We start from the raw sequence: 27,667 nt of genomic DNA, 5'->3' as shown, positions 1-27,667 counted from the left end.
GATGTCAGGAAAAAAAATGGGAGGGTGGGGACAATTCATCCTGTACCTGAAGGAAGAGTGCTGCTTCCCTGTAAAACAATTGGGGGAAGGCAGGGATCCCACAATTCCAGAACTGATGGGAACACAGGAGACACAAACACCCGGAGCCAGTGGGGAGAGGGACGGGGCGGGGCCGTCTGGCCTCTAATTTTTATTTTTGTAGTTTTGCTTTTTAATCAGTCGTGGGGTTTGAACTCTGGGCCTGGGCGCTGTCCCTGCGCTCTTCAGCTCAAGGCGAGCGCTCTACCACTGGAACCACAGTGCCACTTCCAGTTTTCTGGTGGTTCATAAGAGTCTCATAGACCTTCCTGCCCGGGCTGGCTTGGAACCGTGATCCTCAGATCTCAGCCTCCTGAGTAGCTAGGATGTCAGGCGTGAGCCACAGGCACCGGGCTCTACCTTGCATTCTTTACTTCCTTGAAGACGTTTCCTGATGATCCATCTCTCTAGCCGGATATCCACCTAGCATGACACCCCTCATCTTTTTTGGGGGGGAGGGGAGCTTGAACTCTGGGCCTGGGCGCTGTCCCTCAGCTCTTCAGCTCAAGGCTAGCACTCTACCACTTGAGCTATAGCACCACTTCTGGCTTTTTTTTTTTTTTTTTTTGCTTATGTGGTGCTGAGGAATTGAACCCAGGGCCTCATGCATTCAAGGCATGCGCTCTACCACTGAGCCACCTTCCCAGCACCCCTCATCTTTTTATTACCCCTTCAAGGTCTCAGATGATGGCAATGTTGTGTCCTGAGATGCATCTGCTGGGTAAAAACCTGAACCCTGACCTTTTCTCAGAAAAGGACTTGCTGTTGAGATGCATCTGCTGGGTAAAAACCTGAACCCTGACCTTTTCTCAGAAAAGGACTTGCTGTGCGAACTCAGAAAGGCATGAGCAAAACCTACGGCCCTCCCTGCCAATGGCAGCAAGTTTCCTGTTCCTGGCTTATCTAAACCATCCCTTGCCGGGCACTAGTGGCTCATGCCTGTAATCCTAGCTACTCAGGAGGCTGAGATTTGAGGATACTGGTTCAAAGCCAGCCCAGGCAGGAAAGTCTGTGAGACTCTTATCTCTGATAAGCCACTCAGCAAACCAGAAGTGGTATTGTGGTTCCAGTGGTAGAGAGCTCATCTTGAGCTGAAGAGCTGAGGGACAGCGCCCAGGCCCAGAGTTCAAAGCCTCATGACTGACAAAACAAACAAAAACACCGGAAGTGGCTCTGTGACTCAACTGTTGAGCACTAGCCAGGAGCTGAAGAGCTGAGGGACATAAAACAAAAAACAAAAAACCCAAGCCAGGCACTGGTGGCTCTGCCTGTCATCCTAGCTACCAAGGAGGCTGAGATGTGAGGATTGCAGTTCAAAGCCAGCCTGGGCAGGAAAATCAATGAGACTCTTATCTCCAATAAACCACTAGTTCAGTAAACCACAGAGTTCAAGCCCATGACCAACAACAACAACAAAAAGAGTCTTATAGACTTTGCTGCCTGGGTTGGCTTCGAACCTCGACCCTCCAGATCTCAGCCTCCTGAATAGCCAGGATTATAGGCAGGAGGTCTCAGAGTTCCAGGGCCCACATTGTAAGATCCTATCTCAAAAATAAAGTGCTGCTCTGGAGGCTGAGACATGAGGACTGTGGTTCAGAGCCAGCCCAGGCAGCTGTGAAACTCTTATATCCAATGAACCACCAGAAAACCAGAAGTGGAGCTGTGGCTCAAAGTGGTAGAATGCTCTAGCCCTGAGCAAAAAGAGCTCAGGGACAGCATCTAGGCCCTGAGTTCTAGCCCCAGGACCACCACTACCAACAACAAAAGCCTTGCATTGGTAGCCCATTCCTGTGATCCTAGCTACTTGGGAGGCTGTGATTTAAGGATCCCAGTTCAAAGCCAGCCTAGGGAGCGAAATCACATGACTCAAGCTTGGCCAATGGGAATGAGCCATCAGCCATGTTGAAATGAAGCAGAAGGACTTGGAGGGCTGAGGTGGGTAATGAAAGAGCCTTGATGGTTGCCTGGGGGGGCGGAGGGTGGGGGGAGGAGGACGGCCAAGAATGAAGCCAACACAGCAAAGCTGAGCACAGATCTGGTCCTGATGGTAATCATTCTGGTCCCGGATACAGCCGTGCTTGAAGCCAGCCCCAATTTCCTACATATTTAGTCCAGGTACATAGGACAGGGGTGGTGGCGTACACCTGTAATCCCAGCACTGGGGAGGCTGGGAATGGAAGATGGAGAGTGAGAGGGCAGATTGGGCTATCTTGTGACACTGGAAAAAAAAAAAAAAAGCTGGGAAGGTGGCTCAGGGGTAGAGTGCTTACTAGCACGCAGGAAGCCCTGGGTTTGATTCCTCAGTACCTCATACACAGAAAAAGCCAGAAGTGGTGCTATGGCTCAAGTGGTAGAGTGCCAGCCTTGAGCAAAAGAAGCTCAGGGACAGCGCCCAGGCCCTGAGTTCAAGCCCCAGGATTGGCTAAAGAAAAAAAGTATGGGTTCAAGAATGAGGTAATGCAGAGAAATGGGGCCCCAGGATATGTATGTGTGTGTGTGTGACAAGGACTTGAACTCAGGGCCTAGGCCCTGAGTTTTTTCACTCAATACTGGTGCTCTACCACTTGAACCATAGCTCCATTTCAGGTTTTTTGCTGGTTCATTCTCAATAAGAGTCTCACAGACTTTCCTGCCTGGGCCGGCTTTGAACCATGATCCTCAAATCTCAGTCCCCTGACTAGGGAGGATTAAAGGTGTGAGTCACCAGCCACCAGGATTACTTATTTTTGCATTGCTTTTTTTTTTTCCTCTTTGGATACAGGGTCCCACTATGCTGGCCTTGTACTCCTGAGCTCAGAAAATCCTCCCCCGCTTTGACTCACAAGTAGCTGGGACTTACCCACTTTGCTTTTTCCTTTCATTGTTTGGTCTCCTTGAGACAAGGTGTCCAAGCGCAGCCCCAGGTGGCCTAGAACTGGAGATCTTTCTTCCTCAGACTCCTGAGAGCTGGGATTACAGGCAGGAGCCACACAGTGCCCTAGCAGCATCTGGCTTCTGAAAATGAAGTTGTGTTTTCAAATGTATTAAGATGGTGACACAGGCCTTGCATTACCAGCGCTGGGCAGGAAGATCCTGAGTTCCAGGACAGCCAGACTGTGTCAAAAAGAAAAAAAGAAGGAAGGAGGATGACCTTGTCTAAAAATAAATGTGCTTTCCACCTGACTTCCGTAACTGGCCCCTCCAAAGCTCACCTTTCCAGCAACAATGGAGACAAAAAGGAAACAAAGGAAGGAAGCTTTTATTCCTGCCAGACCTGGGGCTTGAACTCGAGGCCTGGGGCCTGTCCCTTGGCTTCTTCCCTTAAGGCTCTGCACGTCTACCTCTCCTTGGAGATAAAAAAAGAGTCTCAAGGACTTTCCTTCCCGGGGCTGGCTTCGAACTGCGATCCTCCGATCTCGGCCTCCTGAGCAGCTGGGGGGCCTGGCTTTCCTCCAAGGCCCGGCCTGCCTGGGGCTTGGCTCGGGTCCCGGCTCCACACCAGGCCTGGTCGGGGGCTGGATGGATGTGAGGGTGCAGGTGGGGCGCCCCGCGGGGGGCGGGGCCGGGGTCACTCCCCCCCTCCCCCCCGTCGGGGGGCGGGGCGCACGCCAAGGTCACAGCACAGGCGGGCGGCGTGGGGGGGGGAGCGGCGCCCGGCGCGCACGCGCGTTCCCCCTCGGCGGCGCGCACGCGCGTTCCCCCCTCACCCCGGCGGCGGCGCGCACGCGCGTTCCCCCCTCACCCCGGCGGCGGCGCGCACGCGCGGTCTCTCCCCGGCGGCGCGCACGCGCGGTCTCTCCCCGGCGGCGCGCACGCGCGTTCCCCCGCCCCCCTCGGCGGCGCGCGCGCGCGCAGCAGCGGCAGCGGCGGCGGCGGCGGCGCGGCGGCGGCGGCAGGTGGAGCCCGAGCGTCCGCAGCAGCCGAGCCGCGGCCTCCGCCGGCGTCGCCGCCATTAGACAATAGGAGCGGGCGGGCGGGCGGCGGGCGGGGCGCGGGGCGCGCCGGGGCCGGGCGCGGGAGGGGGCGCAGCGAGCGGCCCCCGGAGCTGCCGATCGGCGCCGGGACAAAGGCGCGGCCGCCCGGCGCCCCGAACAGCCCGAGTCGGGGCGCGCAGTCGGGGCGCAGCCCGCGCCCCCCGCCGCGACTGACATGATGTTTCCACAAAGCAGGCATTCGGTAAGCGGGGCCCCGGGCCTGCCCCCCACCCCCGGCCTGCGCCCCGGCCCGGCCTGCGCCCCGAATCCGGCCCTGCGCCCCGAATCCGGCCTGCGCCCCGGCCCGGCCCCGCATCCGGCCCCGCGCCCCGAATCCGGCCTGCGCCCCGAATCTGGCCCTGCGCCCCGGCCCGGCCTGCGCCCCGAATCCGGCCTGCCTCCCACCCCCGGTCTGCGCCCCGGCCCGGCCTGCGCCCCGGCCCGGCCTGCGCCCCGAATCCGGCCCTGCGCCCCGGCCCGGCCTGCGCCCCGAATCCGGCCCTGCGCCCCGAATCCGGCCTGCCCCCCACCCCCGGCCTGCGCCCCGGCCCGGCCTGCGCCCCCGCCAGCCACGCACCCCGATCCCGGGCCGCACACCCTCACTCCGGGCCCCGCGTTTCCAGTTCTCGGCCGTGCCCCGAGACCCCCCTCCGCCCCCCGAACCCCCGGCCGGTTCCTCATCCGGCTCCAGGCCCCCCCCCCGGCCCCGGGCCTCGCCGCGCGCCGCCCGGCCTCGGGCCTGGGCGCCCCGGGACCCCGCCAGGCCTTGCTGGGGCGGAGCAGGACTGGGGGCGCTGGAGTGTGTGTGGGGGCGATCCGAGGGCCCCCCGCGAGCCCGACCCGGAGTCGGACTCCCTCCCCGCACCCCGGAAGGTTTGGGGTGCTGAGCAAGGCGCTTGCCACCAAGGGGTTCGCCAGGGCCCACGGAGGGTGGGGGGGCTGGCTAAGGGCCCCCCCCAGCGCGGCCTACTTCGCACCCCAGCCCCGGAGGCCCCGGCAGGGCGCGGTGGGAGGGCGGAGGCGGGCGGGGCGCCCCGGGCGGTAAACAGCGGCCCAGGAAGTGGGGCGCGGGGAGGGGCGCCCGGCGGGGGGGAGGGGGCCCGCTGACCCCCCCCCCCCTCCCGCCACAGGGCTCCTCGCACCTCCCCCAGCAGCTCAAGTTCACCACCTCCGACTCCTGCGACCGCATCAAGGACGAGTTCCAGCTGCTGCAGGCCCAGTACCACAGGTGAGCCGGGGCCGGGCGCAGGGCCGGGGCTCCCCTCCACACAAGGCCTTGCAAAAGATCCGGACCCCACGTGCACCTTCTGGAAGCAGGTAAAAAGGTAGACAGAGTGGAGGGCCGGGCGCCGGCGCTCACAGCTGTAATCCCAGCCACGAGGAGGCAGGGACCCCCAGGCTGGAGGCCAGCCCTGGGCAAAAACCTGGAGAGACCCCCTCATCTCACGCAGCAAAGAGCGGCAGCTCATACCGAAAAGGGGCCCGTAGGTCGGAGGGTCACCAGCAGGCCACCTTGCAAAAAAAGGCAAGATGTTACACAAATAGAACAAGGGCCGGGGCCCCCAAAGGTGACAAACCCTGCTTCCCTGTTTGCCCAGTGTGGGGGGAAGGGTTACAGACCCTCTGGGTGCTGGAAGGAAAATTGTCCCTGATCCCCGAGAGGTTAGGGAATTCCTGTGGATGCACAGCAGGACCAGACCAGAGCCTGGGCCCCCCCCCCAGGGTCGTCTCCCCCCCCCCCCCCCCCGTTTCGGAATGCAAGTCCAGGGTGTGGGGGAAGGGGGTTTCCCCAAGGAGAAAGGGCATCCACATCCTATGGGGGTGTTTTCAAGTACTAAGAATGTGCTTTAGTTTCCTAACACTTCCTTTGGGGGATTTACTTGTTTTATCAATTGTTTTGTTCAGGGGACTTGAATTCAGGGCCTTAGCTGGCCCTGAACTTTTTTTTTAATGTATGTTCAAGGCTGGTGCTCTACCACTGAGCCACCGTGGTAGAAAGCGGTAGCCACTTCTTGGCTCTTTGGGGGTTCGTTGGAGATCAGTCTCACAGGGACTTTCCTGCCCGGGCTGGCTTTGAACTACAATCCTATCCTCCTATCTCAGCCTCCTGAGTAGCTGGGATGACAGGCGGGAGCCACCTGCTGCCTGGCTCTTTTTTTTTTTTTTTTTGAGACTATTTTAAAGATGTAGAAACTCAAGAGACTGATAAATGAGGCCCCTGGACCCTGATTCCCACCCCCTGCTGTGGAAGCTTCTAGGCTTTGTCCTGGCAGGCCCCTGGCTCCTTGCCCACTTCCTGCTAAGCCCCATGGTTGTCCTGTTCTGGCTTCACTGACCACACGCTGCTGTGTGACCTCCGGGAACAAATCACCTCTCTGATCTCTGAGCCTTGGCATCTCTCCCTTTGGGAGCTTCCCACTGAGTGAAAAAAGGGGGTCCCAAAGATTCAGGGGAACACAAGAGAGGTCTTGACAGGGCCAGGGCAGCCAGGGTATTGTTAAAGTAAGACCCGAATTCCACAACATGGAAGTGAAATCGTCTTTTTTGTTGTTGCTCTTCCCGTCCTAGTAGTGAAACTTGGTACACACGCATGCACACACGTTACAAACTCAGTAAGCACTCACGGTGAGGGTTTTTTATTGTTGTTGTTTAGTTTTTTTGGAGCAGATATGTCAGCCCTGGGTCTTGAACTCAGGTCCTGGGCACTGTCTCTGAGCTTTTTTTATGCTCAAGGCAAGTGGCTACTACTTGAGCCACAGCATCACTTCCAGCTCTCCTGCTTGGGCTGGCTTTGAACTGAGATCCTCAGATCTCAGTCTTCTGAGTAGCTGGGATGACAGGTGGGAGCCACTGGTGCCTGGCTTCAAAACCAAAACCAAATTTAATGATAGTAGATGGAAAAAATCACCCCAACTCTAGCTCCCTGCCCTGTGGGAGAGTGAACGGACAGGCTTCTGAGGTGTGGAGTCGCACAGAGAGGTGGAGAGGATCTGGTGAGGGACACACAGCCCGGAAAAAGCAGGCTGGAGCTTTGAACCCTGGAGAGGACAGGGTCATGGGGTTTCCTGCAGTTAGTGAAGGAAGATTGTTATGGAAGAGTCCCTAGAGGGGGGGAGGGTGCCTCTCCCCAGTTTTAAACTCCTCCACTAGAGAAATCAAGCCTCCCTTTTCCGAAACCCAGTGGAGCCAGGACTCCTTAGGGAGTCCAGCCCAGAGGTGAACCTCACAGACCCGAGCTGCTGTTTCTATTTGTGTCTGAGCACTGAGGTTGTTTCCGGGCTGTGTGACCTTGAGTCACCTACTTGCCCTCTCTGAACGTCTATTGCGTCACCAGGGAATGAGCATGTGAGCCCTCTCTCTCTCTCTCTGCTGACGTCCTTGGCGGTTGGGAGAGCGCCTGTACTGCCTACCAGAACTTTTTTTTCTTTTTTTTTTTTTTTGTCGGTTGTGGGGCCTGAACTCTGGGCCTGGGCACTGTCCCTCAGCTTTTCAGCTCAAGGCGAGCGCTCTACCACTTGAGCCACAGCGCCACTTCCGGCTTTTTTTCTGCTTATGTGGTGCTGAGGAATTGAACCCAGGGCCTCATGCGTGCGAGGCAAGCGCTCTACCACTGCGCCACCTTCCCAGCCCTACCAGAACTTCTGTTAACCAACTTTCTTGCTTTCTCCAAATGATCTCCAAGCGTGTGGGCTTTTCTTCTTTTCTTTTTTCTTTTGTCAGTTGTGGGGCTTGAACTCAGGGCCTGGGCGCTGTCCCTGAGCTTTTGGTCAAGGTTGAACTCTGCCACTTTAGGCCACAGTATCACTTCTGGCTTTTTGCTGATTAATTTGAGATAGGAGTCTCATGGACTTTCCTGCCCGGGCTGGCTTTGAACCGCGATCCTCAGATCTCAGCCTCCTGAGTAGCCAGGATGACAGGCGTGAGCCACTGGCGCCTGGCTTGGGTTCTTCATCATCATCATCATGTTTCATACCCCGTAATACAGTGAGGAAACCTGCCCAGTTACATGGTGTGTGCTCCCATTAATGTGGCTCGTTCCGTGCCAGGTCTCACACCCATAACCTCAGCTACTCAGGAGGCTGGGATCTGAGGATCTCGGTTCAAAGCCAAGCCTGAGCAGGATAGTCCTTGACTTAGCGCCAATGAACCAGTGCAAAGCCAGAAGTGGAGCCGTTGGCTCAAGTAGTCAAATGCCAGCCTTAAGTGAAAAGGCTAAATGAGCGTGGGAGACCTTGAGTCCAAGCCCCAGTACTGGCACAAGAAGGAAGGGGGCAAAAAGTCACGCTGGAGGCATGGCTCAGGTGGTAGAGCACCATTCATGAGCAAGGATTAACCCAGCACGTGCAAGGGGCCCTGAGTTCAAACCTCCATACCTCAAACACAAGATATATCTTGTGTCCATCTTGGCTCCCTAAGGCGGGGGGGGGGGGGGGGGGGATGACTTGCCTTGGCTTGTGGGGAGCGGGAAACCCCAACCTGCTGGCTGATCTGTGTCTTCCCCTCGGCCTTCCCCAGCCTGAAGCTAGAATGTGACAAGCTGGCCAGCGAGAAGTCGGAGATGCAGCGACACTATGTCATGGTGAGACCCTGGGGGGCCTGGGGGGGGGGACCCCGGCCACCACCGCCACTTGGCCCAGCTGCCCACACCCAGGCCGAGGTGGTTGAGGTACCAAAGCGAACAGCCGGCTGCCCGCTGTGAGCCACTGGGGGGCGGGAGCAGGGGCTGGGATGTCACAGCCAGGAACGGGGAGGGGAGGGGAGGGGAGGGAGCCGTGGGCTGCTTCTGGGCCTGAGTGCAGCTTAGCCCTGCTTGCCAGGCCACGCTGGGCCTCCCTTGGGCCTCCTCCAGCCCCAGGGTCTGGCCTCTGTGTTTTTGTTGATGTCAGTCAATGGGGCTTGAACTCTGGGCCTGGCCACCGCCCCTGAGCTTTCTCTCAAGGCTAGCGCTCTACCACTCTGAGCCACAGGGTCACTTCCGGTTTTCTGGTGGTTCACTGGAGATGAGAGTCTCACAGGCTTTCCCGTCCCGGCTGGCTTGAAAGCAGTGATCCTCAGATCTCAGCCTCCTGTGTAGCGAGGCTGACAGGCCTGGGCCACCCAGCTGGACGCTGTGTTCTGATCACCTGTTTGCAATCCTGCAAACAGTCCTTCTTTCCCCTCACCCCTGCCAGCGGTCTGCCCCTGACCCACCCAGCCCGTAGCAATGGGCCTGGAAGAGATCTTGGACCCCGGGATGAGGGGGGTACTGTCTTAAGGTTTTGTTAGGCACCCAGCTGAGGTTTTGAAGTTTGAGTAGGAGCCTGCTTGGGTGGAGCCTGAAGAAACCACCTACATAGAGCTGGGAAGGAAGGTGACGGCAGGAAAGGCTTCTGAGCAGGACTGGAGGGCTGGACCAGCTGGGGCTGGGGCTTGACTCCGGTCTTGAGCCCAGTGGAGTGGGCGCAGCAGCAGCGCAGGACATGGGTAGCAGATGAGGAGCCGCAGCCCCGTTTCTACCCATACTGGACGCCCAGGGAGTCTCCCCCCACCCCCTCACCCCGTCTCTGTCTCCCCAACACAGTACTACGAGATGTCCTATGGCTTGAACATCGAGATGCACAAACAGGTGAGCCCTGTTCCCTGTCCCTCCTCTTCCTGTCCCTCTCCCCAGGTGCGGAGGACCCCTGTAGCCAACTGTCAGCCCCTCAGTTGGTCCCAGCCCCGCACCCCTCCTCTCCTATCTGGTGCAGCGCTGTGGCCCTGCGGCTGTGCGGCTGGAGCTGGGATGCTCCCGTCCGCCCGCCCCGTGCGGGGCTGCACCTCCACTCTGGCTCGCAGGCCTCTTCCCCCCAGGCTTCCTCGTGCTGGGGAGAGGGGGCTCTCCCTGCGGGGGAGGGGAGGCCTTCACCGGGACTCCCCGCTCCCGCCTTAGTTTCCTGGTCGTGGGGGAGGGGAGGATGTTAGAAGTGTGGCCGTGCCCTCCTCTGCCCTGTGGCCTTGAGTCTGCCCTCCGCCCTGGCCAGGCCGTGCCCACCACGGGACGGTGCTCCTGACCCCCCCCTCTGCTCCCTGCGACCCCCGTGCCCCTGCGACCCCGTGCCCCTGCGACCCCCGTGCCTCTGCGACCCCCGTGCCCCTGCGACCCCCGTGCCCCTGCGACCCCCGTGCCCCTGCGACCCCCGTGCCCCTGCGACCCCCTTGCCTCTGTGTTCCAGGCCGAGATCGTGAAGCGGCTGAACGGCATCTGCGCCCAGGTCCTCCCCTACCTGTCTCAGGAGGTGAGCAGCGCGCCTGCGCCAGCCCCGCCCCTCCCACTTGGCCTTTCCTTTGAGAGGGAGCTTCCTGGTAGCCAAGGCAATAAAGGGAGATGGGTGGCTCCCGGGAAGGTAGCCGTTCAGAGAGGACTGTGCCAAGCGTGGATGGGCGCCCCTGCCCGCCGGGCGGGTGTGGGGGCGCCCCACAGGGTCCCCTTTCCTTTCTTCCCCTCCTTTCCGCACGCCAGCACCAGCAGCAGGTTCTGGGAGCCATCGAGAGGGCCAAGCAGGTCACCGCGCCGGAGCTGAACTCCATTATCCGAGTAGGTGCCGGGCGGCGGGGGGGGGGGGGGGGGGGGGGGGGGGTGCCGGCGGGGGCTCTGGCGGGGGGGGGGGGGTGCCGGCGGGGGCTCTGGCGGGGGGGGCTCTGGCGGGGGCTCTGGCGGGGGGGGGGGGGTGCCCGTGGGGGGCTCTGGCGGGGGTGCCCGCGGGGGCTCTGGCGGGGGCTCTGGCGGGGGCTCTGGCGGGGGGGGGGGTGCCCGCGGGGGCTCTGGCGGGGGCTCTGGCGGGGGCTCTGGCGGGGGCTCTGGCGGGGGCTCTGGCGGGGGGGGGGTGCCCGCGGGGGCTCTGGCGGGGGGGGTGCCCGCGGGGGCTCTGGCGGGGGGGGGTGCCCGCGGGGGCTCTGGCGGGGGGGGTGCCCGCGGGGCTCTGGCGGCCGCTGACCCCCCCCCCCCCCCCCGCCTCCGAGCAGCAGCAGCTGCAGGCGCACCAGCTCTCGCAGCTGCAGGCGCTGGCGCTGCCGCTGGCGCCGCTGCCCGTGGGGCTGCAGCCGCCGGCGCTGCCGGCCGTGGGCGCGGGCTCGGGGCTGCTGTCGCTGTCGGCGCTGGGCTCGCAGGCGCACCTGTCCAAGGAGGACAAGAACGGCCACGACGGCGACGCGCACACCCGACGACGACGGCGACAAGTCCGACTAGCGGGGCGGGGCGCGGGGGGCGCCGGGACGCCCGCGGGGGCACCGAGGAGGCCCCCCCCCACTCGGCTGGGGAGGCGAAGCCCAGGGGCAGAGGTGGGGTCCAGGGACCCGGCACCCCGCAGCCCACACTCCCACCGCCGGCACCGTGGGGGTCGCCCCAGGGCGCCCCACCCCAGGCCCTGCATGGAAGCCGCGGAGCTGCCCCCCCCCGACCCCCCCCCCCCGCACCCCCCCCCTCTGCCAGCTTCTGACGCAGCGCCCCTCCCCCTGCCCCCCCAAAACAAAAGGGATGGGGGGCCGCCCAGCCCCGCGCCCCTGCCCCCTCCCCAATAAAATGAGGGTTCTGAAGGTCTTGGTTTCGTTGGTGGTTTTTCTCTTCTCCGTGTCCCGCACTCGCCACCCCGCCCCGCCACCAGCCGGCCTCGCCCGGACACGCTGTCTTGTTTTCTTTTGAAGTGAACCCCACAAGCCCCCCAGTCTCCCCCGTACCTGTCCTGGAGTTGTGCGTCTCATCGCTGCCACGTGAAAGTCTGTACTGACGGCGGGCTTCGCTGTGCCTTGCAAATAAACATCCCGAAGGTTGGCCTCTGTGTGCGTCTGTTGAGGGGACCCCCCTTCCCAGGGTGGGGGGCTCCCGCTGCCCGGCATCCTCCAGGACACAGCACCGCCCCCCCCAGGCTTCAGCGTGTTGTCTCCTTTGCCTTTGATACCTCACCCAGAGAAGGTGCTCTGGAGACGGGGTCGGTCACACAGCACCAAGTTCAGCCAGACTTTTTCTTGCCTTTTTTTGGTGGGTCGTGGGGCCTGAACTCTGGGCCTGGGCGCTGTCCCTCAGCTCTTCAGCTCAAGGCAAGCGTTCTACCACTTCAGCCACAGCGCCACTTCTGGTTTTCTGGTGGTTTATTGGAGATAGGAGTCTCACGGTCTCTCCTACCCGGGCTGGCTTTGAACCGCGATCCTCCTGCGTAGTAGCTAAAGATTTCGGGCGTGAGCCACCAGTTCCTGGCTTTTTGTTATTTGCTGGTTAATTAGCTGGAGATGATGGAGTCTTCAGAACTGTCCTGTCCACACTGGCTTCCAACCTCAGTCCTCCAGATCTCAGCCTCCTGAGTCACAAGGATTACCAATGTGTGTAAGAGACCCGGCCTCCAGACCTGGCCTCCAAAAACAGCCCAGGCTGACACATGCAGCAGCCTCCCCGGTGCTGGGATTACAGATGTGCGCAGCCACACCTGGCTCTGTGATCATTTTTAGAGACAACTCCTGCATCTGTTTCTCCTAAGGGCACAGCCTCCCTTCGATTCATTCCAGCGGCCCACCCTGGAGGGAGCCCCAGAACACCCCTGTGGGAACACCTCTGCCTCCAGGGCCTGGGCCACTGGACCTGAGGCTGCCCATCCGGGAAACAGGCAAGGGGTGCAGGGCCTAGAAGCCCCTGCCATGGTGGTTGAGCATCAGACTGGACTGAGACCTGGGGGGCATGCGCCCCCCCCCACCGCAGCCCAAACGCATGAACCGCATGGGAAGCCCAATGAACCACCGGAAAACTGGAAGTGGCGCTGTAGCTCAAGTGGTAGAGCGCTCACCTTGAGCTGAAGAGCTGAGGGACAGCGCCCAGGCCCAGAGTTCAAGGCCAACCAAAATAAGCAGCAGCTGAGCCGCTGTGTGTGAGGCCCTGGGTCCCATCCCCAGCACAGGTCAAGATGGCCGTGTGGCCTGGCCCTGCGGGTCAGGGTCCGGCTCTGACCAGCTGTCATCATGACCAGCTGATTCCATCAGGAAGAAGCTGCTCATGTTCTAATAATCCACATGCTCTGCAAATTGCTCATCCATCTTTTGTCCCGTCCAGTCTGAGCCCTTGGCCTGGGCGCAGTCCCTCGGATTTTCCCCTCAAGGCTGACGCTCCACCACTTGAACCGCGGCGCCACTTTGGCTTTTTGGTGGTTCAATGGAGATGAGAGTCACAGGGCTTCCCTGCCCAGGCTGGCTTCCAGCCGTGATCCTCAGACCTCAGCCCCTGCGCATGGAGCTGGGGTGACAGTGTGCGCCCTGGCCCCTGCACAGCCCCGCTGGGCCGAGACCTGCCCAGCGCCTCCCTGGCCAGCCTGGGTTCGAATCCTGGCTCTGCTTTGCACGCGTGCGTCATGGCGGGGCGTGGGGAGGGCACCAAGGACGCCCCTCTGTGGGGCTCTGACCCCTGCAGACCCCTGCCCCTTCCCCCCTGCCCCTCCTGCCCCTCCTGCCCCCCTCTGCCCTCCCCCCCAGCCCAGCAGTCCCTGCAGGGACAGCGGCTAATTGATGCGCTAATGAGCCCCGTGGTGCAGCCTAATGAGGCGGTGGGAGGAGGGGAGGGGAGGGCAGGGAGGAGGGGGAAGGCCTGGGAGGGGGGAGGGGGAAGGAGATCTGGGAGGGGGAGGGTAGGGGCCTGGGAGAGGGGAAGGGGGAGGCCTGGGAGGGGGGAGGGCTGAGGGGGAGACCTGGGAGAGGGGAGGGCTGGGAGGGGAAGGGCTGGGGGGGATGGTCTGGGAGGGGGGAGGGGAAAGGCCTGGGAGGGGGAGGGCTGGAGGAAGAGCTGGGAGGGGGATAGAGGGGAGCTGGGCTGGGGGGGAGGGGCAACTGCCCCCTTCCCTGGGTCCCACCGGGACTGGCAGAGGGGAGGGCACATCGGGGCCCCGCCCACGCCTCCTCCGACCCTGCCCACTCCCTGGACCCCGCCCCAGCTCCCGCCCCAGGCCGCTCACCCCACACCCTCAGGGGCTGCCTCAGGGCGTCCAGGCCCACAGCCCTTCCCTCCCCACGTGGGCAGCACAGCCTCAGCTGGGGGGCCACCCTCTGCTCAGGGGCTGCTGTCCTCCTGTGGCCTCCTAGACAAACTGGGGCGTCCAGGCCAATCTCGAGAAAGAAGAATAGCCAGCCGGCCGCCGTTGGCTGGGCATGGCCGCTTGGGCCCCGCTGTGATTAGTAATGATTTATTATGACATTATGAGCGGAAGCTCAGAGATGCCACACAACTTGTGAAAGGTCACACAGCCTCACCGTCGGTCGCCGTCGGGATCCAATGAAGATAAGACCAGTCGGTGTACAAGAACAGGAGGAGCTTGTGTACCCAGTGATGGACGGAAGAGGGAGGACTTGAAGGTCAGGGGGACCCACCAGGGTCTGGCAAGCCAGCCAAACAGGGGTGAGGATGGGGCGCCCTGCCCTGCCTTTCTCTTGGCGTCTTTGTTCCTGACTGTGACCCGTGACCCGGTGTGGACCAGGCCTTCTGGCTGGAACACACTGTTCCTGCAGCCCGCGCTCCTCCCCGCCAGCCCATCCTGCAGTCTTTTATCTCTCCCATGGTGCCTCTTTCTGCACCAAACAGTCAAACATTCATTGCTTTGAGCTCCCCCGTGGCTCACGCCTGTCGATCCTAGCCACTCAGGAGGCTGAGAGCTGAGGATCGCGGTTCAAAGCCAGCCCGGGAAGGAAAGTCCGTGAGACTCTGATCTCCAACGAACCACCAGAAAACTGGAAATGGCGCTGTGGCTCAAGTGGTAGAGCGCTCGCCTTGAGCTGAAGAGCTGAGGGACAGCGCCCAGGCCAGAGTTCAAGCCCCAGGACTGGCACACGCACACGCACACACGCACGCACACACAGTGCCTGACTATTGACTGGCTGGCAGGGCAGCTCGCGCTCTCTTATAGACCCGGCCTTTCCCTTCTCTCTCCTCCCTCCGCCCTTCATTGAAGGGCTGTTTCTCCCCGGTCTGTCGGCTCCCCCCTCCCCTGCTCCTCCCTCCCCTCCCCTCCCACCCCTAGGCCTCCCTGGGCCACGTTTGCTGGCTGGCTGCCAGGCCAGATTGTGCCCTTGAACTTGGCCCATTGCCTCCTCCTCCTCCTCCTTCCAGCCTCTCCCATCTCCTCTCTGCCCTGTGCCTCCGCCCCCTCAGTACCCATCACCCCCCATTCCCTCCTCCCTCCTCCCCGCCCAGCATCCAGCTCGGCTCCTCTCCTCTGTCCTGCCTGGGCCTGTTGGGTAACTCAGTGGGCGGGCATCCTCGTGGGGAATGGCCGGCTCCCCAGCTGTGGCTTGGGAGAAGTGGGTGGGTGACTTGGCACTGGGCCTGGGATGTGGCCAGAGCGGCTTTTGAACCACAGCCACAAAGCCACCACCCCCAGGACTTTGCTGTGTGACCCCAGGCAGCTCGCTAGGTGTCTCTGGGCCTGGAAAAGATTTGCCTAGCTACTGGACCTACCTGCAGGAGGTGGGGGGGCAAAGGCTCAATATTTTATTATCAGGCTGCTGTGTGTCAGGCTAGAGTTAGGTACCAGGGACCTCCCCCCCTTTTCCCTTCAACCCATTGACCTTTGGAGAGAGAAACAAGAAAAATTAATATAGCAAACACCAGCTCGCAGCAGTCATTCTAAGCTACTCAGGAGGCTGAGGTCTGAGGATTATGGTTCAAAGCCAGCCCGGGCAGAACAGACTGGGAGAGTCTTGCCTCCAATTAACCACTAAAAAGGCAGGAAGTGGAGCTGTGGCTCAAGTGGTAAGACAGCAACTTTGAGTGAAAACGCCAGTGAGAGAGTGAGACCCTAATTCTAGTCACACACACACACACACACACACACACACACACCAAACAACCAAAAAAGTCTGCGCAGAGGGATTAGCATGTGTGCAAAGGCCCTGGGGTTAGACCTAGACCAAGGCTAGACAGTAGAGTGTTCTGGGATGTCACTGAGCAGGAGAAGAATGGGATCTGGTTCACATCATTTTAGTGGATGAGCAAAGATGTGGGAAGAGCCGAGGTGTGTCTGCGCACACCTGTAATCCCAGCAGTCTAGGACCCCCGTCTGAGGCCCAGAGAGGTCAGAGGGAGACTCAAGGGGCTCCCCGCTATTGATCGGTTAGCAGGAATGGCTGTGAGCGTCTTTTCTGGGCCCTGATTTGGGCGAGAATTCTAGTGCCAGGCCTGTTTTCCAGGTGAGGAGACCCAGCTGTGTGAGCATGCTTGGCATCTGGTCCCTGGGCCCACGGGGAAGCCCTTTCTCTCTGCCCAGGTGCCCTGTTTCTGTCCAACTCGACACTGGTACCCCGACAATACTCAGGACTCCCCTCAGTTAGTGGCTGTGGGTTCCCACACCTGTGGATTTAGGACCAAAGTCAAGAGAGGCTTGGCCATTCATGTGTCCAAATCCTGCCCTCTCCTGCCATTCCCAGCCCAAGAATGCTCAGAGACACCCCCCCCCAAGCCAAATCAAGGGGGTCAGTTCACTACTCCCCTTGTCAAACCAGGACTTACGCCCTGTCTTCCTCTCCTGAGGATGATGTACATCTTGCTTGACTCACAACAGACAAGGCAACTCCTATGCGCTCTGTAGAACCCCAGCTGAAACACCCAGGGAGGGGGCCCAACATCTAGAGGATGTTAACGTGTGGCTTCCCAAGCAGGGCTGTCACCCTTGCTTCAGCTCGCCTCCAGGTCCCCCCCCAGGGCATGACCTCAGGAGGTTCATTCTCCCCCCCCACTCCCAGATTTGGGGTCCCTCTTGGCCCAGACCCCTGGGCCTTGGACGGCTGGGGCCGGATGCACCGGCCAGGAGTACTGAACCCACCATCCTCATCCTGTACAGAGGGTAAACTGAGGCTCAGGTGTCCAGCTTGGGGGTGGAGGGGGAGGGCCGAGGCCCAGGGTCACCGTGAGCCCCGGTGGGGGGGCCTGTGAGCCCCGGGGGGGAGGGCCGAGGCCCAGGGTCGCCGTGAGCCCCGGGGGGGGGGGGGGGCCGAGGCCCAGGGTCGCCGTGAGCCCCGGGGGGGGGGCCGAGGCCCAGGGTCACCGTGAGCCCCGGGGGGGGGGGGGCCTGTGAGCCCTGGGGGGGGGGCCGAGGCCCAGGGTCACCGTGAGCCCCGGGGGGGGGGGGCCGAGGCCCAGGGTCACCGTGAGCCCCGGGGGGGGGGGGGGCCGAGGCCCAGGGTCACCGTGAGCCCCGGGGGGGGGGGGGCCGAGGCCCAGGGTCACCGTGAGCCCCGGGGGGGGGGGGGGCCGAGGCCCAGGGTCACCGTGAGCCCCGGTGGGGGGGCCTGTGAGCCCCGGGGGGGGGCCCCGAGGCCCAGGGTCACCGTGAGCCCCGGGGGGGGGCCGAGGCCCAGGGTCACCGTGAGCCCCGGGGGGGGGGGGGCTGGCTGCGGCCCCGCAGCTCGGCGGGGGGCGCGGGAGGCCGGGGTTGGCGGTGTCGGAAGCCAAAGGCTTGGCCTCCCCCGAGGGAGCCGCTTTCCCGGCCCGGGTCGGATCAATGGGCTGTAATTATACCGCGCCGGGCCCGGAGCCGGCGGGGAGGGAGCGGGAGCTGGCAGCAGGGCCGCGCGGGCGGGCGGGGTGCGGGCGGCGGGCGGGCGGGCGCGGGCGGCGGGGACCCCACGTTACTTTGATTGACAGCCCGCCCCGAGGCCGCGCGCGCGCGCAGGCGCACGCCCGCGCAGAGCCTGCTGGGACTTGTAGTCCTGTTCGGAGCAGACGCTCAGTTCCGGTCTCCCTCGGCCCTACGCGCTGGGGAAACTGAGGCACCCCCTTCTAGCATTATTTCACCCCCACCCCCACCCACCCCCCGCCTCGGCCCTCTCCCTCATCTCCTCCCATCTCCTTGGACTCCTCCCTCGCCCGACCCCGTGTCTAGGACCCCCGGGACTGGGGGTGGGGGGAATCTCAAGCTCTTCCCTGAGGCCTGCAGGAGACTTCGTGGCTCCTGCCTCCGTTTACCTATCTGTAAAATAGGGCGACCCCCCGCCCCCCCCACCAAGGCTAGCCGGGCTGTGAGCAGGGAGCAGGTGGAGCAGGGGACTCTTGTTTTTGAGGGGTGACCTGGCAGGCTGAGAGGAGGGCTGGCTTCCCCCAGGTGGTGGATAACGGGTGAGCCGAGCCCCCGCCCCGCCTGGCCTGTCCACCCAGGCCGGGGTGTCCACGAGGGTCCCTGAGTCTCCCGGGGCGGGGGGCGGAGCGGCTCTTGCCTCCCACCCCCACCCCCGCGCCAGGAACGCCGAGCCGCCTTGCGATTGGCTCAGCCGAGCCCACGGCCTCACGCCATTGGTTGCCGGTATCTTGTTCTCTATTGGCCGGTTGCCGTTCTGACATCACGGACTCACGTGGGAGCTCGGCGAGCTGATTGGCTGGCGCCCCCAGCCAACCACCGCCGAGAAAGGAATTTCCACAGTAGCAGGGGCGGCGAGGCTGATTTAAGGTGGTCTGAGCAATCCCGAGTCCCAGCGCTGCTTCTCGGCTTTTCCTTTCCTTTTTTTTTTTCTTTCCTTTTTTTTTTTTTTTTTAACCCACACGCACATCATAAAAACTCAGCCAGAAACCAGAGGCTGAGCCTTTTCTGTAGAGTTGGGAGGAGAGATTGGAAGGAGCTCAACCTCTTTCATTTTTTTTTTTCAAACCCCTTCCCCCATTTTGCAAATGGGGAAACTGAGCCTCCCAGCAATCCAGTCAAGGAGTGTGTGTGTGTGAGTGTGAGGCTGGGGATTCCCCAACATCTCAGCTGCATCCCACCCCTCCCCCAGATCCCAGCTCACTGTTGGGGGTGCTGTAGTTGAGAGTATGACAGTGTGCCACCTTCTCCCAGGCAGCTCTACTAGTGAAACCCCTGAGCCAGGGTTTGTGTGTGTGTGTGTGTGTGTGTGTGTGTGTGTGTGTGTGTGTGTGTGTAGCTTCCCAGATTCTCTGGCTGGGAAAAGACCCCCTCTTCCAGGAAGCCTCCTCAGGGGATTCCCACAGCCCTGGCTTTTCTCCTTTTGACCTGGGAGATCTGTTCTTAGGGTGTCCTTCCTTCCCCTAGCCATTCTGGAAACCCCTTTCTGGCCTGGGCCCAGCTCTCCACATCCTACAACAGAAGGTAGATCTAGAAGTATTTGCATACAGGGGTGCTGGTGGAAAGCAACCCAGAAAGCCCGGGAGAATTGGACCTGGTCCTTGAAATGCCAAGCTAAAAAGGAGGGGGAGGAATTCCAGGAAGAGAGAGATAAGACACCAAAGAAAAGCCCTCCCCATCCCCATGGGAAAGAAAGCGAATTAGATCATCTCGTGAAGGCCACTGGGGCTGTGGGGTGGGGTTTTCTAGGGGTGCAAGGAAGCTGGCTGGGCCTAATAGGGCTCCCACCCCTCTCTACTACACTGAACTGAGTTGCTAATGTATCCCCAGGGCAATAGGGAAACAGGGGAGAGTTTTAAAAGAGGGATTAAACTAAAATTAAAGGGGGAAGTCACCTCCTAGAGATGAAATGATTTGTGGCCTGGCAGGCAGGGGAGGAAGGGTGTGTGTGTGTGAGAGAGAGAGAGAGAGAGAGAGAGAGAGAGAGAGAGAGAGACCAGGCCCAGAGATGGTCAGGAAAACTTGTCCATTTGTCCACCTGAGCAGAGCCTGGAGCTGAGGGCTGAGAAATGGGCCCTGAGTTTGAGGTCAGGGGCTTTGGCAAGAGAAGGCTCACTCACAGAAGTGGGGGTTTAGAACGGGTGAACTGCTTAGAGGTGTCATTATGTGTTCCAAGAAGGAGCGACACCGGAGTTCCTAGCGATGGTGTAGACTGGGGATTTCCCAGACACCAAGGGGCCTGGGACCACAAACTTGTTACTGGGGACTCAAGTGGGAAACCCCGTTTCTTAGAGTGACAGAACTTTTGGAGAAGAGAGCTGTGGCTGGGGACTTCTGGTTTTAGCTAAAGAAGCCAGGTTCTTGTCAGCTCTCCAGGTTCAGACCCTTCAGAGCATGGACTGAGGGGACAGAGACATCCTGTGAATAAATATAATTAAAATATCATTTAAAAAAAAAGATCTCTAGGCTGGGAAGGTGGCTTAGTGGTAGAGTGCTTGCCTAGCATGCATGAAGCCCTGGGTTCGATTCCTCAGTGCCACATACACAGAAAAGGCCAGAAGTGGCGCTGTGGCTCAAGTGGTAGAGTGCTAGCCTTGAGCAAAAGAAGCTCAGGCCCTAAGTTCCAGCCCCAGGACCAGCACCCCTATAAACTCAGGAGGCTGAGATCTGAGGATTGCAGTTTGAAGCCAGCCTGGCCAGGAAGTTCTGTGAGACTCCAATTAACCACTTAAAAACCACAAGTGGAGTGTTACTCAAAGTGGTAGAACACTAGTCTTGGGGGGGGGGGGACTCAAAAACAGCACCCAGGCCCTGAGTTCAAGCCCCACTACTGACTCCCCCCCAAAAAAGATGAAGTGTTTTAGAAGAATAAGGTGAGCCTGGCACCGATGGCTCACACCTGTCACCCCAGCTACTCAGAAGGCTGAGATCTGAGGATGGCAGTTCAAAGCCAGCCCAAGCAGGAAAGTCCATGAGACTCTTATTTCCAATGAACCACCAAAAAACTGGAAATGGTGCTGTAGCTCAAGTGGTAGAGCACTAGCCTTGAGCTGAAGAGCTGAGGGACAGTGCCCAGGCCCAGAGTTCAAGCCCATGACAACAAAAAAGAAAAGAAAGTAAAAGAAAAAAGAAGGCGGAGAGTACAGGGTGCGAGTTACTTAAAGGGGTGACCAGGAGGGGAATAAGAAACAAGGGATGAGAGATCCTCCGGGAAAAGGGAACAGCATGTGGAAAGACCCTGAGGTTGGAATCTCTCTGTGACACATAGAACTAAAAGTACGTGTTATGGAGAGGAAGAAAGAATGAGGGTTCATGTTTTTAAAGAGTCTCTTGGGAAGAGAGAGGCAGTTGAATTTTATTTGCAATACAAGGGAATGGACCGTAGACCTTCATGTGTATTATGCAAGCATTCCAGCCCTGAGCTCCACCTCCAACCCTAGATTTGATTTCTTCTTAATTACTTTTATTGGTACTGGTCCTAGGATTTGAACTCAGGGCTCGAAAGACAGCACCACATCCAGCTTTTTTTTGAGTACTTTATTGGAGATGAAGAATCTCATGGACTTTCCTGCCTGGGCTGGCTTTGAACTGTGATCCTCAGATCTCAGCCTCCTCACTAGCTGGGATTTATAGGCATGAGCCACCAGCACCCAGCTTTAGATTTCATTTCTGTGGCAGGAAGGAGCCATTGAATCCTCTAGCATACTCCTCCCCCCCAACCCCTACCCACAGTGACCAACCTCAGCATCTTGTTTCCTCTGATTCTTCTTACAGCTGCTCATCTCCAACCTGCTCAAAGAAGACCCCTTTCCTGGCTGCACAGGAATGAGGACCCCATTTGGGCGATCTCTACCACAACTCCCCTCCATTCTTCATGTTTTTGTTTTTGCTTTTTGTCGGTCATGGGGTCTGAACTCTGGGCGCTGTCCCTCAGCTCTTCAGCTCAAGGCTAGTGCTCTACCACTTGAGCCACAGCGCCACTTCTGGCTTTTTTTCTGCTTATGTGGTGCTGAGGAATCGAACCCAGGGCCTCATGCATGCGAGGCAAGTGCTCTACCACTGAGCCACCTTCCCAGCCTCAATTCTTCTAGTACACAAATAACTGTAGTCGGCCTGGGGCTCCTCTCCTCTGAGCCTGATCTCCCAGCTGTCCCTGGATCCTGTGGGATAGTGGTAGGAGTGGTGTTGAAACTGGTGTGTGTATGTGTCTAAGAGCCTTGTACCCTTTGGCTTACCTACCTGCTGACATCCAGTTGTGACCACAGTGGCTGAAATTGCCCTGCTTTTTTTGGGCCTCTGTGCTCAGTCCCAGCCCTAGGCATCCCTGGTGTTTGCTGATTGACTTGGTGACTGGCTCTGGGGCTTCTCCTTGCAAGATGGGAACAAGAACGCCCCTGTGTGGGTGGCAGGCTGGCCTTCAAAAGCCAGGCCCTGGTCCAGCCAGGCCGTAATCGCAGATCTGAAGATGGAAGTTTCCAGCCAGTTCTGGCAGGAAAATCTGAGTTTGAACTCCACTGGCAAGAAAAGCCCGAAGTGGAGCTGTGGCTCAACTGGTAGAGCGCCAGCCTTGAGTGAAAAAGCTCAGAGACAGCAGCCCCCAGGACTTGAGTTCGAGTCCCTGGCCTGGTGTTACACACACACACACACACACACACACACACACACACACACACACACACACTGCCCATAGTCTGACAGAGGAGGCTTGCCCAGTCTGCTGGTGGCTGGTGGTGGCGGCCACTCACCCACGGAGGGGACTGACCACAAGCCCCGGGCCGGCCTGACAGGTGGCCCTGCTTGCATTTCCCAAGCGGCTACCTGCTGACACTTCCACGGCAGCCCAATGTCACCGGCTGGGGGGAAGCCACGGCTGACCCCTCCCCGACCCCCCGGTGTGAGGTGGCAGTGGCCCGGTGTGGGGGAGCCTCAGTTTCCCGGGTGGTCAGGGCGCAGAGGTGCGGGGGAGGGGGTGTGTGCGTGCGTGGAGCCGAGGGGAGGGGGGGCGGGGGGCGGGGCGGGGGCGGCGGCGCCACCTTAAGGCGGCTCAGCCCGCGGCTCCCGGCCGGGCCCGCCGGAGGGAGGCGGCTCCGCGCGGGGTCCGCCGCCCGCCCGCCCGCGCGCGCCCGTGCGCCCGCCCGCACCGAACCCCGGCCCGGCCGCCCCCCGCCGCGCCGCGCCCCGCGCCTGCGCCTCCCGGGCCCGGGGAAGCGGGGACCCCGCGACCCGAGCGCGCTCGCCCCGCCGGGCGGGGAGTGTGGTGGAGGGAGGGGGGACGGCGGGGACCCCCTCCCCGGGTCTCCGGCCCCGCGCCCGCCCGCCTCTTTCTTCGGGCCCCATCCGCCCCCTCCCACCCGAGCGCGCTCCCCGCACTCTGCCCCCCTCGACTCCAGCCCCCCCGTCTGCAGCTCTTCCCTCCAATTCCACCCCGCCCCACTTCCAGCCTCCCGCACCCCGCGGGGGGGGCTCCCGGATCGGCAGGATGTACCCCCAAGGAAGGCACCCGGTGAGTAGAGGGGGCCCCGGGGGCTGCCCGGGGATTGGCAGGGACCCCCCCTACTTTTTCTCTCCCAGCATCCTGGGGCACTCACCCCGGTGTGCCCCCCTGGCACCCCGCACCCCCCCCCCCCCAGACCCCGCTTCAGTCCGGCCAGCCCTTCAAGTTCTCGATCTTGGAGATCTGCGACCGCATCAAGGAGGAATTCCAGTTTCTTCAGGCTCAGTACCACAGGTGAGGGCGGCGGGGGTGGGGCCCCCGCCCCGGGCAGCGGCGCACCTGGATCCCGGGAGGGGCGTGGCCTGGGGCGCGGGGCGGGGCCTCGGGCCAGGGGCGTGGCCTGGGGTGCGGGGCGTGGCCTCGGGCCAGGGGCGGGGCCTGGGCACGGGGCGGGGCCTGGGGCGCGGGGCGGGGCCTCGGGCCTGGGGCGGGGCCTCGGGCCAGGGGCGGGGCGGGGCTGGGCGCGGGGCGGGGCTGGGCGCGGGGCGGGGCCTGGAATGCGGGGCGGGTCCTGGAGTGTGGGGCGGGGCCTGGGGGCGCGGGGCGGGGCCTCGGGCCAGGGGCAGGGCCTGGGTGCGGGGCGGGGCCTGGGCGCGGGGCGGGGCCTGGGCGCGGGGCGGGGCCTGGGCGCGGGGCGGGGCCTCGGGCCAGGGGCCAGCGTCCGGCTGGAGACCCAAGTGGGAGGAAGGTGGGGACTCTGGGGGGGACCTTTCCGTGTGGGGCGTTTTGAACCCCGGAAATGTGGAGGGCATTGATGGGTGTGGGAAGGAACCATGGGAAGACGAGACCCCCCCAGACTGTCACTTTGTGCACCCCGTTTTACACCCTCTCCCCCCCACCCCCCAAGCTTGAAGCTGGAATGTGAGAAGCTGGCCAGCGAGAAGACGGAGATGCAGCGGCACTATGTTATGGTGAGGCCCGAGAGCCGCTGCCCCTGCTCAGATTCCCCCCCACCCCGGATCCCCCCCCCCCACACCCCCCTTGAGCCTCATTTTTCCTGCCTGGAAGCCGGGCTGGCTGGGATTCCAGGCTCCCAGCCCCTGTCGGCCAAGCCCCACCCCTCCCGGGGACGCCTGCTGTGTGACCAAGGTCTGCTTCTACTCCCCTTGCTGGGTTCCCTTTCTGGGACTCCTTGGAGCTGGGGGGGATGTTCTATGTCTTGTTGGGATCCCCAGTCCCTCAGCATCTACCTGTCCTTAGGACATTCTAATGGCCTTTCCTTCGCAGTACTACGAGATGTCCTACGGACTGAACATTGAGATGCACAAACAGGTAACCGGGAGAGGGGCGCGGGGAGCTGCGGATGGGGTGAGCCTAGGTCTCTGGAAGCAGGCAAATCCAAGGCATGGGAGAGAGGGGCGTCTTAATCTGGAATTTCCATCGAGGTCCCATTGGGCCAATCTGGAGGACAGAAGCCGCTCAGCAGAGGCTGTGGAAGTAACTGGTGTCGGAGGACGGGGGTGGGTGGGCAGTCTTGGAGAGATCCCTTCCAACCTGGAGACTGGGAATTGGATGACGGAGGCCCAAGATTCTCTTGCAATTTTGTTTTTGTTTTGATTTGTGCGGGTATTGTGGCTTGAACTCAGGACCTGGGCTTTTTGGCTCAAGGTTAGCACTCTAACCACTCAAGCCACAGCTCTACTTGTGGTTTTTTGGTGGTTAGTTGGAGAGGAGAGTCTCACACATCCCCACCCTGGCTGTCTTTGAACTGCAATCCTCAGATCTCAGCCTCTGAAGTAGCTAGAATTACAGGCATGAGTCACTGGCACCCAGCTTTCTTGCAATTTGGAAAGTTTTGGAGATTGGTCTTGGTGGGACTGGCCTACTCTGAGTCTGATGCTGTGATTCAGAACGCAAGCTTCTGAGGCTGTTCCCAGGCTCAGAGATTGACTCAAAGACTGGACAGTTCTGAAGTTCTTCCCAGCTTTCTCTCTCTCTGTTTCCTCTCTCTCTCTTTCTCTCTTTTCTCTGTGTCTGTCTGTCTGTCTGTCTCTCTTTCATGTCAGTACTAGATCTTGAACTCAGGGTCTGGGTGCTGTTCATTAGCTTTTTCACTCAAGGCTGGCACTCTGCCACATGAGCCACAGCTCCACTTCCTGCTTTTTGGTGGCTCATTGGAGATGAGAGTCTCACTGACTTTCCTGCCCTGGCTAGCTTAAACCATGATCCTCAGATCTCAGCCTTCCAAGTAGCTAGGAATATGGGCATGTGCCCAGTTATTCCTAGTTTTCTGAAGGAGATCCTCAGGGCTCTGAGATTGACTAGAATGCTGGGTGGTTCCCAGGCTCTGCTTAGGGTTCTGAGTATCACCCCGGGTTCTGAGATAGACCCAAAGAAATCTGAGATAGACCCTATCAGACTCATAGATTCTTCTCTTTGGAATATTAGAATCAGTGGCAGAGTCTCATGCTGAGGGTCCTGGGGGGTGTGGAGAAGGGTGGGCTAGGAATGTGGGTACTTGGAGTACCGTGCCTGGCATGCTTTTCAGGGGATGTGTGGGCTTTGTAGGGAATCCTTCTCCTCTTCTTCCTCCTCCTTCTCCTTCTCCTCCTCCTCATCCTCCTCCTCTTCCTCCTCCTCCTCTTCCTCTTCCTCCTCTTCCTCCTCCTCCTCTTCCTTCTCCTCTTCTTCCTCCTCCTTTTTTTGATTGGTGTGGGGCTTGAACTCAGGGCCTGGGCTCTGTCCCTGGGCTCTTGCACAAGACTTCCCTCCATTATGTGGAGCCTCAGCGCCACTTCCAGTTTTCTGGTGGTTAACTGGAGAGTCTCACAGACTTTCCTCCTCAGCCTGGCTTTGAACTGCCATCCTCGACTCTCAGCTTCCTGAGTAGTTAGGATTACGGGCATCAGTTACCAGCCTCTCCATTTCCTCCCTTCTTTCCTCCCTCTCTCCTCTGTCCTCTGTCCTCTCTCCCTCCCTTCCTTCTTCTTCCCCTCTTCCCCCCCCCCCCCCCCGTCCCTTTTATTATTACTATTTTTGACCAGTCCTGGGGCTTGAACTTAGGGCCTGAGCACTGTCCCTAAACTTCTTTTGCCCAAGACCAGCACTCTACCACTTGAGCCACTTCCTGCTTTTTCTGTGTGTATGGTATTAAGGAATCAAACCCAGTGCTTCCTCCATGCTAGGCAAGCGCTCCACCACGAAGCCACATTCCCAGACCCTCCCTCCCTTCCCCCTCCTTCTTCCTCTCCTGTTTCCTTCCTTTCTTCCCTCCCTTCCTTCCTTCTTTTCTTCCTTCCTTCCTTCCCCTTCCTTCCTTCCTTCCTTCCCCTTCCTTCCTTCCTTCCTTCCCCTTCCTTCCTTCCTTCCTTCCTTCCTTCCTGTCCTGGAGTTTGAACTCAGGATGCTTTTATGTTCAAGGCTTGCACTCTACCACTGAGCCACAACTCCACTTCCTTCCTTTTTGATACTTGAGGTAAGAGTCTCAAGGACTTTCCAGCCCGGGCTGGCTTTGAACCCTGATCCTCAGATCTCAATAGCTAGCTCTGAATACTGAGTATGACAGACATGAGCCAGTGGCACCCAGCTTACTGGGAGGGTGTTTGGTGTGGAGCATGGTTTGGTATCATGGATGCGGGCAACAGACCCGCTTGCGGGGCGGAGGGCACGGGCCAGGGCCCCAGCCCTGGGAGCCTGGCTGCATGCTGCACTCTGCTGGGTCGACATGCAGACCCTGCACATGCACCACATGCACCGAGCGCACCTGTCCTGGGCGGGGCCGAGCACGGGCCCTTCACAGTGAGTGGTTTTGCTCGGCCTGTGTGGGGTGCCCCGCACAGAGCCCTCATTGTTTGGACGGCCCGGTGCCTCTGCGCGGGTGGCTCTGCAGCTGCGGCCTGCGGCCTCACTCCTGGCTCCCGGCCTTGCCCTGGGCAGCCTCACTCCCTGCCTCCGTTTCCTCACCCCTTAGATTTGCAGATGCTTCTTTTAAGTAATCTATCTGTCAAACCTTTAAGTTGTACGCAGGCCTTCAACAAATAAGTTTATAATGAATACAGCGAGCCAGGCACCGGAGGCTCCCGCCTGGCATCCCAGCGACGCCGGAGGCTGAGAGCTGAGGATCGCAGTTCAAAGCCAGCCTGGGCAGGGAAGTCCGTGAGACTCTCCCTTGAACCCCCAGACACCCAGAAGTGGTGCGCTGTGGCTCAAGTGGTAGCGCGCTCGCCTTGAGCACCAAGAGGCTCAGCGCCCAGGTCCCGAGTTCAAGCCCCAGGACCGACAAACCATAAAATCCATTTTGATCGATGTCACCCCTGTCATCTTTCTCCTCTTGCAGATGCTTCTTACCATTTGGGGGTACGGGTGGATGGAGGGTCTTCTGCTCTCTCCAGCCCCTGACTCATCTCCTTGCTTCCCCGCCAGGCTGAGATTGTGAAGCGGCTCAGTGGAATCTGCGCTCAGATTATTCCCTTCCTCACCCAGGAGGTGAGTGGCGCCGGGAAGGCCAGGGCGGTCCTTGGGAAGAGGGGCGGGGCGTGGACACGGTGGGCGTGGCACAAGTGGAGGGGGCGGGGCGTGGACACGGTGGGCGTGGTGAAGCGGAGGGGCGGGGCATGCGCGGAGGGGGCGGGGAGTAAACAGGAGGC

General features: G+C 60.6%; 1 protein-coding gene across 1 annotated transcript in view; it reads left to right on the top strand.

Moving 5' to 3' along the window:
• The first annotated feature begins 3,961 nt into the window (after positions 1-3,961).
• Tle2 (TLE family member 2, transcriptional corepressor) overlaps positions 3,962-27,667 on the top strand; it is a 39,142-nt gene continuing 15,436 nt past the window's right edge. Inside the window, 13 exon segments of the mRNA XM_042669910.1 lie at positions 3,962-4,233; positions 5,162-5,259; positions 8,547-8,610; positions 9,592-9,636; positions 10,226-10,288; positions 10,513-10,587; positions 11,016-11,461; positions 22,399-22,528; positions 22,944-23,090; positions 23,218-23,315; positions 23,929-23,992; positions 24,309-24,353; positions 27,444-27,506. Of these exon segments, the coding sequence (XP_042525844.1) occupies positions 4,207-4,233; positions 5,162-5,259; positions 8,547-8,610; positions 9,592-9,636; positions 10,226-10,288; positions 10,513-10,587; positions 11,016-11,461; positions 22,399-22,528; positions 22,944-23,090; positions 23,218-23,315; positions 23,929-23,992; positions 24,309-24,353; positions 27,444-27,506 (1,365 nt within the window). The 5' untranslated portion in view covers positions 3,962-4,206.

The sequence above is a fragment of the Dipodomys spectabilis genome, unplaced genomic scaffold (genome assembly GCF_019054845.1).
Source record: "Dipodomys spectabilis isolate Male_0828 unplaced genomic scaffold, ASM1905484v1 ptg000511l, whole genome shotgun sequence".
Classification (NCBI taxonomy): Eukaryota; Metazoa; Chordata; class Mammalia; order Rodentia; family Heteromyidae; genus Dipodomys; species Dipodomys spectabilis.
Note: the sequence above shows the minus strand (reverse complement) of the source record. Positions and strands in the feature narration are given on the sequence as shown.